At 40.8% G+C, this 15896-nt stretch overlaps 1 protein-coding gene across 1 annotated transcript in view; it reads left to right on the plus strand.

Moving 5' to 3' along the window:
- Positions 1-84: 84 nt before the first annotated feature.
- ECT2L (epithelial cell transforming 2 like) overlaps positions 85-15896 on the plus strand; it is a 74831-nt gene continuing 59019 nt past the window's right edge. The window contains 2 exon segments of the mRNA XM_073789311.1: positions 85-2295; positions 8641-15047. Coding sequence (XP_073645412.1) covers positions 14946-15047 — 102 coding nt within the window. The 5' untranslated portion in view covers positions 85-2295; positions 8641-14945.

Here is a 15896-nt window from a genome sequence, read left to right on the forward strand (position 1 = left end):
TGTTTTGGAGAAACCTGCAGTCTTCAATCTGGGAATACAAGGGCTCAGTCCTCAAAGGTAAACTGTATTTAAAAAATTGAGGTTCTGTAGCTTTCTTGCAAATCTTGCAACTTATGCACATTTAAATATTGGCATAATGAAAAGAGCATATGGTCTTTGACCTTGCTTAGACCTTGATTTGAATGCGCATTCTGCCCATTAGCTTTGGGTTCATGTGTGTTTACTCAGTTGCTATTTTAATTTTAATTTTTAATCTAGAAAATGAGGTTAATGACCAGCTTGTAGTGGTTGTTATGAAGAAGTAAAAAAGTACATATAAGATACTTAGCACAATAGCTGACACCAGTAATGTTCAGCAAACAGCTGAACATTAACATTAGTTTTTAAATAGCTTTATTGAAATAATTCATATGCCATAGAATTTACCTTTTCTAAAGTATATAATTCAGCAGTTTATAGATTCACAGAGTTGTGCATCCCTCATCATAATTTAATTCTAGGACATTTTCATCACCTCAGAAAGAAACTCATTAGCAGTCACTCCCTAGCTCCCGAAGCCCTCAGCCCTTGACAACAGTAATCTATTTTCTGTTTCTACGGATTTGCCAATTCTGAACATTTTCTATCAATGGAATCATACAATACATGGCTTTTGTAACTGGCTTCTTTTACTTAGTATAATGTTTTCAAGGTTTCAAGTTTCATCCATGTCGTAGCATGTTATCAATACTTCTTTTCCTGGCCAAATCCCATTCCATTGTATGGATATACCACATACTGTTTATTCATTTATAGCTCACTTGCCTTCACCTTGTAGAATAGGTCCATGCTTCTTCCTCCTTGTTTCCAGGCCACAGAAACAAGCACCTAATGGGAGATGGGGAGGGTGGGGACCCATTGAACAATATTGTTTAAAAGTCTCAATTTCAGTAATTTTTGGCATTCTGCGTTCCAAGAGTTTTGATCAGTTTATCTAATCAGTCCTTTTAATACCCCTTTTAAAACTGAGAAAATCACCAGAACATTAAATGTAACCTTCAAAACTGCTTTGTTGGATTGAGCAAATAGGGATTCCAAGGGAAAAAGCATTCTAGGGTCTGACAGAGCAAAAGGAAACTTTGCCAATTGACGTGTTTTTCTTGGATGGGTCCTGACATAGAGTAAAGCAAAAGCTGTTTCCTGTGGCTTAGTGACAGAGCAGCAGACTGACCTTGTTTATTCAGCTGGTTCATTTGTCCTTTGTGTCCGTGAACCCCATGTGGGTCCCAGGTAACAAATTTTTAGTTTATCTAATTTGTATCCTTTCACACAACTAAAACATGTTAAAGGCAACAGGGGAAAAAAATGAGGTGCCTGGATCAGAATAAAATTTATTATTTATATAGATGTTGCATATTTATTGTAGAATTTTTTTAATTGATTTTTTTAAAGTACTACGGGAGCAAACCATTTAACATTTGTTTACATACTTCCAGACTTCTTAGACAAACGTTTATTTACAAAAATTAGGTAGTAATATTCATATGGTTTTCTAACCTGCTTTTCATGTTGTGAACATCTTTCCTTGGTGGTAACTATTCATCTACATATAAATGAAAAAAACTTCCAGGCTTCACAATAAATACTTAAAGGCATTTTGACCAGAACCATTAGAAATTAATTAAGAAGGATGTTGCTTTGGCTTTGGTACCTCCTGTATAATGTGAAAATTGGCAATAAGTATTAAAATTTTATGAGGATTTGCTGAAGATAAGAAACCCCACCTTTTCCATCACACAGCCTTAAAATTGCTGGCTTTCTTTGAGAGAAAGCAAACGTTGGTTTCTGTATCCAAGTCTCCTGTCGGGGTCTGGCCCCACTGCTCCGTGTCTTCAGGGGCTTCTGGAACTACAGTGAGGTCCGGGATCCCACCGCAGACTCCCTGAAGGGTGACAAAGAAACGGGAACGCCGCCCGGGCCGGGCCGGAATCCAGTGCAGCCCTTAAGGAGGGGGCGTTGGCCAGCAGGCACTGGCGCTCGGGGCTTGGTCCGCCCGGCCTCTGGGCCTTCCAGCTGGGAAGGCGGCGTCGGTCACGTGGTCCCTCCAGCCGCTCTGGAACCCTGTGTGGGTGCTGGTGCCGGGAGCTGGGGGGGGGGGGGGAGGGCGGGGCCATGTGGTCGGTCTCTATGGAGACGGCAGGCTGCCGGCCCCGCCCCTCCCCCTCAGGCTGCGTCCGGGGTCCTGCTCTTGCAGCTCCATGCGGTCCAAAGAGGAGGCAGACGCTCGGAGCCGCGACTCTCCGCCACCTCCCGGAGGTAAAGCGCTTGCCTTCCGGGCTGCACAGCTTTTTCTTGGGGCCATGGGGGCCCAGCTCCCGGGCGGTTTAGTTCCCGGTGCAGCCTCGGGAAGACCCAAAGCAGCGCCCTCGCTGGGCTCCCCCTCGGTGACCTTGGAGAACCACAGCACTGAAGTGGCGTTTGGGAGAAACACCACTGTCCCTGCCTAGGGTCAGGTTTGAATTGGGCTGTGGCCAGTAAACTCTTATCTCCTGCAGAGCACGCATTTGAGATAGGGATGAAGTCACTGAGTTACTGAGAAGTTTGGAAAACACTGATCTTCATAGGATTCTGAGCTGGCTCACAGCGACTCCCTCCCTCCTTCGGGCAGTTCTCACCCTCTTCCTCCGGATCGAAAAGTGGGGTCACGAGGCGGGGGGGAGTGAGAGGGATCGGGGGGGCAGGTAGTGAAAGAGAAATACAAAGAATCTACTGCGAATACAGTAAGTGGTTAGAACTATAGCTCTGAATAGTTAATATGCTAAGATTTGATGAATAGGGTTATAGTCATATATAGATCAATAAGATCAAACCTTAGTTAAAATCGTGATACTTATATTTTATCTTTTTAAAAGGACCCATGCTCTGCTTATTAATCAGCCTCGCCATGTATCAGAACAGAATATCCTAACAACACACGCATTCAAGTGCAGCACAACCTGTGTAATTGTTTTCAGGCCCGTCTTGACATTTGTGCATCATAGGAACCTCAAAAATTGTGCTCTAAAAACCATTATTTACGTGAAAGAAAGTAGGGGTTGGAACTTGGAAGTTTTAGAACAACAATAATTGATTATTCTTCTTGAATGAATTTAAATAGTACAGTCACTTCTTGTTATAATTTTTATGTTATAGCTTTAAACTTCTATATCTGTGAGCAAATCCAGCATTTGATTATGTCCAGTTTTGGCCACAAAACTCCTCCTGTGCCTCAAAACATGCTATTACTTTCATTATTTATTTGTGCATTTAATAAAAATTATATACCAGTTTATGTTCAAAATGGCATGTTTTTACATGCCCCGAATATAGGACATTTTACTTAACTGGAATTATCTTTCATTTCTATTTTTTCACAAATCACACTCACTTTTCCTGTATACCAGTTCTTTTCTGCAATCTTTAGAACCACACAAACTCTGAGGAGGCATATTTAAAGGATTAACTTTTAGAAAATAAATGAATCATTGTACGACTTGCAATGTGAATTGCCAAAGTACTCAAATGTAGGTACCTCTGTGCCAGGGAACAATGTTTTGTTTCCAGTTTCCACTCCAAGTCAGTGTCTTGCACAGTGGAGTAGGACCCGAGTAATTTACATTTCTCCAGCTGTGTAACCAATCACCTGTGGAAACACAGTTAATGACAACAGGGTTTTGATTTATCCCAGTGATGATTAGCTCTCTGTATGGACTGGCAGCTGTCCAGCCCTCTCACCCCTTAACCTGGCTTTGGTTGTCACACAACAGGTACCACCCGCCACCCCCCACCCGCCTTCTTCTCCCTAAGCATGGAGGTGCAAGTGTGGATTGCTGAGTTTCTCGTTGATATGTCAGTTATAAAGAATAATAAGTCATGGGATAGAAAGTATATTTCCAAATTAACCCATACCAGTCATACATCCAATTCAAGTTACACTCACATGTTAGGAAAAATCCAGTATAACCTTTAAACTTGATACCAGTTACTACCTGTGTGACCTTGGAATATTTTCTTTACCCTGTTCTTTTCATCTGTAATCAAACTCCCAGGATGAATGTGAGAAATAAATGAGCTCGTGTATGGGAAAGAGACTTACTAGCACTGTGCCAGTCAGAGTAGCTACTCAAAAAAATGTAGGATGTTAAACATAGCCTTTATTCCATGTCCCCCTCCCCACTTTGATTTAGTTACTTAATATGTTTGTTGGATCCAGTAACATGAGAAAAACCACAGATTGGGGTCTCCTATTTTATTCCCTTTTTGCACCAAACTTTAGAAATATTTAGAGCCCTTGTTTTACAGAGTGAGGTAAGAAATAGTTCTCCAGTTTGTGTCACCCACACTGGAGTTTCAATTCAGTGGAAAACTAGGCTGTAAGCAAAGCAGCAGCAGCGGGGCATTTCCTCTTCCAAGAATGACTCGCTACTTTGTACTAGAACAAGAGAGATCCTAAATGATCAAGGAAGAACTTTGTGGTACAGTATTTTGGCTTTTGGAGAAAGCACATGGAGAAGAGATGAAAACAATGGATGAGAATTTGATTTTGTACATTTAGGTTTTGAGTCTCTCTTGGTATTAGAAGATACTGTAGCTGTCCGATTGTAAACATAATTCACAATAAATATTCTTGCCCCCAGAGTGAATTCTCATCTCAAATACGTACGCTTTCTTCCAATTTGCTGATGTTGTGAAGGAATAATCTGTCCGATCTACATATGAATTCAATCCTAAGCTTATTTTGCCATCTAACTCACTTGACATAATGATGGAAATTACTAATAAGAAGATCACACAAGTTGATAAGTTGTTACAGTTGTGATGCAGTTGTCAAATCCTAATAATCGGTGAAGGAATTTGGCTTTTTCTTGGCTAGTAACTTTTCTTTCAGCCCTTGAATTTAGAAAATTGGTGGATGTGAACAATTATTCATTTATTCACTCAGCAACTACTTGCCAAGTCCCTACCTGTTGGCAGGCACTACAAGGTAGGCAGCTTCTAAAATGACTCCCAACGACCCCAGCTTCCTGGTATTCATGGCCTTTTGAATCTCCTCCCCTCAAGTGGAGGCTAGACTTGTTTCTAATGCAGGGTTTGCCAAACTTTTTCTGTAAAGGGCCAGGTAGGAAATATTTTTTGCTCTGTGAGCCATGTGGTTTCTTTCCCAATTACTCAATTCTGCTGTTGTACTGAAAAGCAACCGCAGGCAATATGTAAATAAATATGATTAGCTGTCTTTCAATAAAACTATTTACAAAAATGGGCATTGGGCCAAATATGGCCTGCTGGCCGTGTTTGCTGACCCCTGCTCTGACGAATCAAAAAGCAATGGTATATCACTTCTGAGATTTTGTTACAGACTCTAGCTTCCATCTTGCCTGCCCTCTCTTGCCCTCTCGCTTGCTTACCTGAGTGGAAGCCAGCTGCCGTTTTGTGAGCTAAGCTGTGGAAAAGCCCACCTGGGAGGGGAGCCTCCAGCCTGCAAGGAACTGAGGCCCTTTCTCCTCAGTCTGTGAGGAACTGAATCGTGTGACAACCCTCTACCCGAGCTTGGAAGTGGATCCTTCCCCAGTTCAGCTTTGGGATGACAAAAGCCCCAGCTGACACTTGGGTTGTGAGAGACCCTGAACCAGAGGACCTAGTTAAGCCATGCTTGACCCCTGACTGTGAGAGAATAAATGCTTTTTTAAAGCAACTACGTTTTGGGACTGTTTGTTACACAGCACTAGATACCCACCATGATACCCACACTAGACAACTAATACACTTCATGATAGGCTCCTTTAACAATGAACAAGAGATATGCTACATATTACCTCCTTCTCTTGGAGATTGACTGAACATCAATATACTAAATTTGCAAAACATCCTACAAAAAAAGTTTTAATTTTGTTCAATCAATCATTTCCAGGCATATTTAACCACAGATGCTGCTTTTCTGGGAAATACCTATTAATAGCTTACGGAGCTACTATTTGGAGAGTTTTTTGTTTTATTTTTTAGAGGCTGAAAGAATTTTTTTTAATTATTTTATTTTTATTTTTAAAATTTTTGGCTGCGTTAGGTCTTCGTTGCTGCGTGTGGGCTTTCTCTAGTTGTGGTGAGTGGAGGCTACTTTTCGTTGTGGTGCACGGGCTTCTCATTGTGGTGGCTTCTCTTGTTGCGGAGCACGGGCTCTAGGTGCACGGGCTTCAGTAGTTATGCCTGGCAGGCTCTAGAGTGCAGGCTCAGTAGTTGTGGCGCACGGGCTTAGCTGCTCCTCGGCACGTGGGATCTTCCTGGACCAGGGATCGAACCCATGTCCCCTGCATTGGCAGGCGGATTCTTAACCACTGTGCCACCAAGGAAGTCCCTGGGGAGATTTTAAATGCTGGACTATGAAAAGAAATCATTCCATTTAAAGAAGTAGTGATTGCCAGCATGCCGTCTCTCCCTGGATCAAATAACTAGTCAATAAAGTAACATATTCATTTAAGAGAATGAATGTAATCCTGTGGGAATTTGTATGTGTCTATGTTTATATCTGTATATGATGTACTGTACTCACATATTGAAGCCCACCAGCAGAGATAGCAACTATTCTTTCTGTAATGTTCTGCTCATTTTGTAACTCAGTAATACCTTACCACAGAGGATAATACCAATTTTGAGAAGTTGCTAAATAAAAATCCCTTATGTTGGCTCTTGGAGAGATTTCACATAACAACAGCTGGGCATCTTATGAAACTAAGGATTTGTTTTGATTTAATGTTGATTCAGAGGGAGGTATTTAATTTTCCACATTGCCATGAGGTTTTTATCTGAACATTATTGTACTGTAGTTTGCCAGGACACATCACTGCCTTGCTTCGCACGTGAGGAGACTGAGGCTCAGAGATGAAATTACTTGTAAGGCTTTAATTTTGGGGTGGGGAGGTTGAGGTTTTTTGTTTGTTTGTTTTTGGCCGTGCAGCATGTGGGATCTTAGTTCCCAGACCAGGGATCCAACCCATGCCCCCTGCAGTGGAAGCATGGAGTCTTAACCACTGGACCACCAGTGAAGTTCCTAAGGCTTCAATTTAGGGGGATCAGAGCAGGAATTCAAATTTGGTGCTCACCATGTCATGCTGCCCTTCTTTAATATTTCTAAAACTGTTCCTAATATGGTACGTGACTTTCCGAGATATTCATTTTTAAAATGTGCTTCTGTCTCATTGAAGTGTAATAAGCGAAGAGGCACCACCAGCGTTTGGCTTATTCTCAGATTCTTCTGACTTGCCAATAAAATTTCTTCAGCTACTCCAGGCTGAAGAAATTCACATTGTTCCCTCTCTTCTTGGTATTTATAGCAACAGAGGGTTGCTTAGAAACTTAGACATTTCTGATGCTTGAATCTCAGCTAGAATTTCAGTGGAAGCAGTCATCCAATTGTGTTTTAACATCTTCTGTAATGGACATAACCTCCCAAGACAGCTAATGCTGCTGAAGTGATTGTTTTCCCACTTAGACTGAGCCAAAATCCATCTCTCTGACCTCATCCATTGTTCTTAATTTTGTCTTCTGGGCACTCACAAGCCACGTGTAATTGAATTTATATGTAAAAAGCCTCCAGACATTGATGTACGTGTGGTACAGTGTGAGAAAGTGGTCCACTTGCTTTTCTCTTTTTTAAATAGATACTCTGTTTTCTATAAATGGAAAATTCTCTCTCTTCCTCTTTGATTTGAAATCTAAGAAGTGCCCATGTATACATGAGTCTCTCTATTTTGGACCCTTCTCTTCTGCTCCCCTGATTAGTTATTTGTCCCCATGCTAATACCATGTCATCTTATTAGTGCAGCTTTATAATAAGTTTTTCTACATTAATTGTTTATTAAAGTATAGTTGATTTACAATATTATATTAGTTTCATGTATATAGCATAGTGATTCAATAGTTTTACAGATTATACTCCATTAAAATTTATTACAAGGATGGCTGTAATTCCCTGTGCTATACAATATATCCTTGTTTTTTTGTTTGTTTTTATTGAAGTACAGTTGATCTACAAAGCTGTGTTAGTTTCAGGTGTATTGCAAAGTGATTCAGTTAATGTGTATATGTTAATCCCAAACTCCCAATTTATCCCTCCTCTCCTATAATAAGTCTTGATATCTAGAAACACATCTCCCTCTCTTGCTCTTCCAGACTGTCTGGACTACTTTAGCCTTGTAAATTTCCATAAATATTTTAGAATCAGCTTTTCAAGTTACACACATACAATATCACTTTGGGATTTTTTTGGGATTGCATTGAATCTGTAGATCAATTTGAGAGAATTAGTCTCTTCATTTTTCTGAATCTCTAATACATACCTCTAAACATTTCTCTCCATTGATTTAGGTCTCTAAAAATTGTTTTTCAGTAAAGTTTTCTATCCTTATAAAGTTGTACTTTTACTTTTTCTAGGTACTTAGTAGTATTTGATGTTGTTTAAAAACTTCTTAATCAAAATAGAAGATATAGAAAAATATGCATGTTATAAGTGTAATACTCGTTGAATTACAAAGTGAACTCACCCAGGCTCCCACCCCTAGGTCAATACCAGCACCCCAGAATCCCCTCTCATATCCCTTCTAGTCATTACCTTCTCTTTCCTCCCCAAAGGTAACCACTATCCTGACTTCAACCACTAGGGCGTAGAACTTTGTATAAATAAAACCATGCAAGGGGCTTCCCTGGTGGTGCAGTGGTTGAGAGTCGGCCTGCCGATGCAGGGGACATGGGTTCGTGCCCCGGTCCGCGAAGATCCCACATGCCGCCGGGAAGATCCCACATGCCGTGGAGCGGCTGGGCCCGTGAGCCATGGCCGCTGAGTCTGCGCGTCCGGAGCCTGTGCTTCACAACAGGAGAGGCCACAACAGTGAGAGGCCCGCTTTCCGCAAAAAAGGAAAAAAAAAAAAAAAAACCATGCAAAATGTTTTACTTTGTTTCCACTTCCCTTGTTTAATGTCTTAGGTGTGTGATTCATGCATACTGTTGTGTGTAGCAGCAGCCTGCTCATTGAGCTGTAGCATTCTACTGCATGAATATATGACAATATATTTATCTATTCAACCGTTGATGGATGCTTGGGTTGTATCCAGTTTGGAGCTATCCAAAGCAGCTATGAACATTCTTGTGGATATATTTGGTCCACACGTGCATGTTTTTCTGTTGGGTCAAGTGTATGCATATGTTCAACTTTAGGAAATAATGCCCGTTTTTCAAGCACTTATACTAATCTACACTTTGACCAGCTATATATGAGTTCTGGATGCTCACCAACACACAACTTTGTCAGTCTGTGCTGGATAACAGACCATCCCCAAAGCTGAAACAGGAATCATTGTTTGTCACAATTCTGTGGGTTCACAATTCGTCCGGGCAGTTCCACTTGCTGTTGTAGGCTGGGGTCATTCGTTTGGTTGCATTTACCTGAGAGCTCAGCTGGAACTGGAATACCCGAGATGGCTTCATTCACACATCTGGTGCTCTGACTGGGGTGGCTGAAATAGTTGGGGGCTGGTTCAACCTCTGTCTTTCCATGTGGTCTCACCTCATTCAGTAATCTAGCCCGAGCTTATTTACCCGGCAGCTAGATCTCAAGAGTGCAGGAAGAGAAACTGCAAGTCTCAAAGCCCAGGACCAGAAGTCATATATCATCACTTCCATAACGTCCTATTGGTTATAACAAGGCAGTGCTAGTGCAGATTTGTGGGGAGGAAGGGCAATAAGACTCCACTTCTTGATGGGAGAACTGGATGGGAGCAATCATTCCTGGCCATATGTACAGACAGTATACCACGTTGCTTCCTCTGGTCACAACAATTCACATGCCTTTCACAAGCAGAATGCATTTACCCCATCCCAAGACACCCAAGGTCTCATCCAATTGTGGTATCAGTCTAGAAGTCCAGTCTCTCGTGATCTGCATCAGGCCCAATTGCAAGTGAGGCTCCTTGTCTGTCGCTGCTCTTGAACTGGAGACGTGTGAATTTAGCTGTCTCCCAGACACCTAGATTACACTAGTGAAACACAAAAAGGGTAACCACAGCAGTCCTTCCTATTCACAAAGGCGGGAAACAAGTCACATGGCAGTTTCTGGTCCATAGCAATTCTGAAATTCAGCCAGACCAGTTGTCCTGATGATTCCTTGATTATGGTCCAGGTCTACTCCCTGGGAGTAATCTCCTGATCCATTGATCTCAGCTTCTCTTGGCTCTGCACTACTGACTCTTCGCTCTGTCCTCTGCGTCACCCATCTTTCTCAATAAGAAATTATCTGTGGTTGCAGTTGCAAAGCTTTCTCAGCCTGCTTCTTACCTGTAGAAAGTTGGAGGCTCAGAGACTATTTCAGGCCTTCTCAGTCCCTTTTATTTCAAGCTGGTCATGCTTTCACCAGAACAATCTTCTTGACAATTTTGTGGGTTTTCTGTGTATCTTATTATAATCCATTCTCTTCAACAAAGGCTGCATCCACAAATCCCTTTGAGATAGGCCCCTGGCTGCCTTGGGATATGAATCAGGGTGCTGTGGGACAAAGTCTCTAAGACTCTTAGGAACTCTTTTATTTTCTAAATGAGAGGGTCTATGAGACACACCACCTTAAACCTTTCAAAGACCTTATCAAGGAGGTCTTTGAAATGAAGCCATTTATTACTTTGAGACTCTTTGCTGGCTGGAGATACTGTACTAGATGTTCTTTATTTCTGTTAGATTCTGCTAAAAAACTAGATTTTCAGGTCAGTTCATGTCTCTCTTATTGTATCATATTCAGCTAAGAAGCCAGTCAGAACTTTCTATATCCTGCTTGGAATCTCTTTAGCCAGGTCTGCACATTCCTTGGTAGATTTCCTATTGTCCACATTAATGCAGGCAACAGTGTTACTAAACATTCCACTGCTACATAACACAGGTGATCCTTTTTCTAGCCTTTCTTAGCAACTTCACTGTTCTTCTAGGCTCCACTGACAGTCTCCTCACCACCCTTCCAATTTCCACTTGCTGCTCTTTTTCGACATCATTGCCATATGCTTTAAGTTATGTTATGGCAATACTCTACTTCCAGGTATGAATTTTTTCTATCAGTTTTTATTGCTGAATGACAAAATGCTCCAAACTCTAGTGGCTTAAAACAATCTTTTACTGTTATGATTCTGAGGATCAGCTGGGCCCAACGGAATGCAGTGGTTCTACTCCATGTGTTGCTGACTAGAATCTTCCGTTCCTACTATTCTGCAGTGCCACTAGTGTCATAAATCTAGTGAGATATATTTGCGAGTCTGTTTCTGGACTCAACTGGTTTATTTGTCTATTCTTATGCCAATATCTCATGGTCTATTTACACTAACTTTATAGTAAATAAGTCCTGATACCATGTAGAGTAAGTCTTATTACTTTATTCTTTTTAAAGTTGTCTTTGCTGTTCTTGACCCTTTGCATTTTCATACACATTTCATAATTAGTTTGTCAAACACACACACACACACACACACACACACACGTGCACACAAACACCCCACCCCACTGCTGGGTTTTGATTAATAGATTAATTTGGTACAACTAAACATCTATATAGACATTACTGTTACTTAGATCTTTAAAAATTTCTCTTGATAAAATTTTTAGTATTCTATGTGGAACATTTGTACCTCTGATTTAAATTGGACTTTTAAAAGTTATTATAAATGACATACTGTTTTTTAATAAAAATTTGTTTTTAGTATACAGAAATACAGATTTTTTTATGTTGACCTTGTGTATAGCAACCTTCCTAAACCTGCGTTAAATCTGACAATTTACCTGTAAATTCTTCAGTATTTTCTACATATAATTATGCCACTAATAAATAATGACAGTTTTTTCCTTTTCAATGATTATAATTTAATTTTCTTGCTTTATTACATTGGACAGAATTCCAGAACAATATTGAATAAAGATAGTAGTGGCAATTATAAGGAAAGTTTCAACATTTTACTATTAAGTTTAATGTTTGCTAGTTTCTTATAATATGTCCTAATTTGGATTAGGAAGTTTCTTCTAGTTCTAGGTTGGTAAGATTTTTTTTGTTATGAATGGGAGTTGAATCTTATCAAATGCACTTTTTGTATCTACTGAGATTTTCATGATTTTCTCCTTTGTTTTATTAATGATGAGAAGTGCATTGATTTTGTAATATCAAATCAAATTTACATTCCAACTTGCTGGTGATATATTAACATTTTTAATACATTGCTGGGTTTGGTGTTCTAATATTTTGACTAGGATTTTTGGACCTATGTTTATGGTAATAAACCTATAATATTCCTCTCTTATAAGGTTCTTGTTGGGTTTTGGTGTTAAGGTTATGCTGACTTCATAGAAGGACCTGGAAATAATTACCACTTTTTCTATTCTCTGGAATAAGTTTGTTATTTCTTCCTTAAATGTTTGGTAGATACAAATATTGGTTCCAGGAGTAAGGTGCTGCCATACCAACATCAATACATTCCAAATTATGTGACATTAACATCCAGTCTGGCAGCATGAAATTGTTATTGGAGACTTGGACAGTCAGCAATCCATGTTACCAAAAAAATGTATAAAAGTATAGTCTAGAATAGCTTAAAAGGCATATTACATACCTAATGAGCTTGTACTTTATACAAAGAGGTAGAAAATGACTGTTATTAGAATGTGTTCATTTCTACTGGCTGCATTTGCCAAGGTACTACAAGAATTAAAGGAGCTCAGAAAATATTTGGCTGGTTTGCAAGCAGGAATGAAAAGGAAATCAGAGACAACCAAAAAACTCAGGGTTTTGCAAGCTTGGAAGGTGCAACTGATTCACATGTTCAACTAGTTAAGAAGCAACAGAGAAGTCCTTTGAGCAAAAAAGTCTGCTTAAAACTCTGCCTAGCGGCAAAGACCAAGTCAGGAAGAGTATGGTTGTCACACCATTGTTAGGATCTCTGAATGGAATAAGGTGGTACCCAGCAAATACTTTCACGCTGGGAAAATATCTCAAAGAGGGGAGACTTAGGGTTTGGCTCTTCCTAAGGAAAGTCTGATAGGCTCAAACTACTTGCAATTAAATTGAGAGAGAGAGAGAGAGACAAGTCTCTAAACAATTGTGGCACATAGCACTGCCTGGAATCAAATAACTTGAGATAGATATTGAGAAAGCCATTTTGTCAAAGGCGTTACCTACACGGTATAAAAGAGAATGTGATTGTTTGAGACTAAAAATGATAACTGGGTTCCAGCCTTCTACAGCAGGATCTCAGAACTGCTACGGATTAACTCTTTTATATATCGTTCTTCTCCTTTACAAATGGGAATATTTATTGTAGTTATCCTTTTCCTGTTCTACCATTATATATATTGTGTGTAGGAGCTGGTACCAGATAGCTTCTCTTTTTAGTTCAGAGTTCTCGAGATCAAGAGTAGGTATATCTGGGTCTGTAGAGGCTGTTATGAATCATTTCTATCTCCTGGGATCTAAGCTCAAAATACTGATGAGATCGAACTTTGGGGTTGTCTGCTTTAAGGCGTGGATGAGCGTGTTCTGCATGTGGGAAAGGAAGGGAACTGATCCAAAGGGTGAACTGTGGTAGATTGTATTACTATCTGTGCTCTTGTGTAATCCTCTCCCCTGGAGTATGGGCCAGACGTAGTGACTCGCTTTTACCTAATAGAACAGAGCAAAAGTGATGGGATACCAATTCTGAGGTTAGGTTACAAAGAGACTGTGGCTTCCCTCTTGTGTGCCCTCTCTTGCTTTTTCATTTGCTTCCTCTGATGGAAGCCAGCTGCCATGTGAACTGCCCTATGGAGAAGCCCATCTGGCAAGGAAAGCAAAGGATTCCTCCACCCAACAGTCCACGAACAACTGAATCCTGGTCACAGCCACATGAATGAGCTTCAGATCCTTCAGATGGGGCTGGAGTCCTGGCCAACACAATGATTGCAGCCTATGGGAGATTTTGAAGGAGAGGTACCTGGTATGTACTGAATTGTGTCCCCCCACCCCTAGATCCATATGTTGAAGCCCCCACCCCCGATGTGACTACATTTGGAGGTGGAGCCTATGAAGAAGTAATAAAAGTTAAATGAGGTTATAGGGTTGGGGGCCTTAATCCAATAGGACTGGTATCCTTATAAGAAGAAGAAGAAGAGATACCAGAGTGCCTCCTGCACCCCACCCCGTGTGTGCTCAGAATGAAGGCCTTGTGAGAACACAGCAGGAAGACTGCTGCCTGCACGATAGGAAGCGAGGCCTCACCAGAAACAACAATGCTGATCTTGGACTTTCGGCCTCCAGAACTGTGAGAAAACAAATTTCTGTTGTTCAGGCCGCCCAGTCTGTGGTGTTTTGTAATGGCAGCCCTAGTAGACTAACAATACTGTACCCTACTAGATTGTGCCTGGATTCCTGACCCTCAGGAACTTGAGATAATAAGAAGAGTTTGTTGTTTTGAGCTGTTAAGTTTTAGGGTAATTTGCTACGCAGCAATAAATCATTAATATATTAGCCTAACTTTTTCTTCTATATCCTTTTTGACTTATGTCCTCAAAAGCTAGGCACTGGGGTGGGAGTGGGGGCACCCTCTTTGAGCCCTTCAGATTCTTGCTTTCCAGAGAAAGAAAAATTCAGTATTTATGGCTGATAAAGAATCATTCCAATTTCTGAGTCATTTTGCCAGCAAAGTAAAAAACAGCTCTGGTTTGGATTCACATTTGGGTCCAGGTAGTTGAGGAGAGAATAATCGCAATGATTTAGAGTTCATGAACTCTCTGTGTATATTTGTATGGATATATATATATGAATTGCTCTAATTGTATCTATATAAACAAATATATGTAAATGAATTGCTGTAATTCTATTATTCCTATATGGACAACATTAATATACTGGATGTTCTAGGTGTGGATGAAAATAATTTGCTGAGATGTCAGCTGGGAATTCTCCCAGGGAAAGCTTGGAAATGGAGAGCTTCCACACAAGATTCAGTGCCTGGACACCTTTTAGCAACAAGTCATTAAATTGACAGGTGAGTCACATACTCTAGAATAAGACAAGCTTTCTAAGGTGAATTTTACTGTGATATATTGGGTCTCATGTTGCCATATTTAAAATAAAATAAATACTTGTAAAGAACTTAGTTTTTGAGTCACTTTAAACAAAAATAAACCTACCCCAAAGACAGTCTCTCCTCACCCCAGTCCACGACTCCAATCTTATGGGAGGTGCAAGAGCTGCTCCCACTTTTGCCCTGTCAGCACCTCCAGAGATGAAACAGAAACCTCCAGGACACACCCTGGTTGCTGTAAGGGGGAGGAGACAAGAGAAGGTGCTTTGGTGGTATTTTGGTGTGGAGAGTGTTGATATGTGTTTCTTTCATTCTCTCTTCCCTCTTGTGCCAACTGCATGGTTCCCTGGGGCCAGGGGATGCCCCTCCTTTGAAAGATAACGCAGGAAGTAGTCACTGGAATGGCCCAGGCAGCTCTGCCAGACCTTCTTGGAAAAGGGGGCTGCCTGGGTCCTCAGAGCTCCTGCGTGGTCCAGGCGCATTCACAAGGGAAGGAGACCAGATGGGCTGGGACCAAAGCCTGACTAGTAATAAAGACAGTGGGTTTATATATGTCCTCTGAGCCAAGCTGGACTGAAGTCCTGGTTTGGGGGGACGCTGGTCCTGGTGTATGTCTTTCATGGAGACACTCCTAACAATGGCTCTTCAGCAAAATTTACTAACTTTCCTTTTGGTGGGTGCTATGAAGAGGTAGGACTGTGGGTTAGTAAAATCACACCTACTTCACATGGCCCTGTTTTCACAATTAAGCAAGTAGCCAGTATGTGTTTTCAAGATGAAATGTTTGGGATCTGTTTCCCGGACCACATT

The sequence above is a fragment of the Tursiops truncatus genome, chromosome 12 (assembly GCF_011762595.2).
Source record: "Tursiops truncatus isolate mTurTru1 chromosome 12, mTurTru1.mat.Y, whole genome shotgun sequence".
In the NCBI taxonomy this organism is placed as follows: domain Eukaryota; kingdom Metazoa; phylum Chordata; class Mammalia; order Artiodactyla; family Delphinidae; genus Tursiops; species Tursiops truncatus.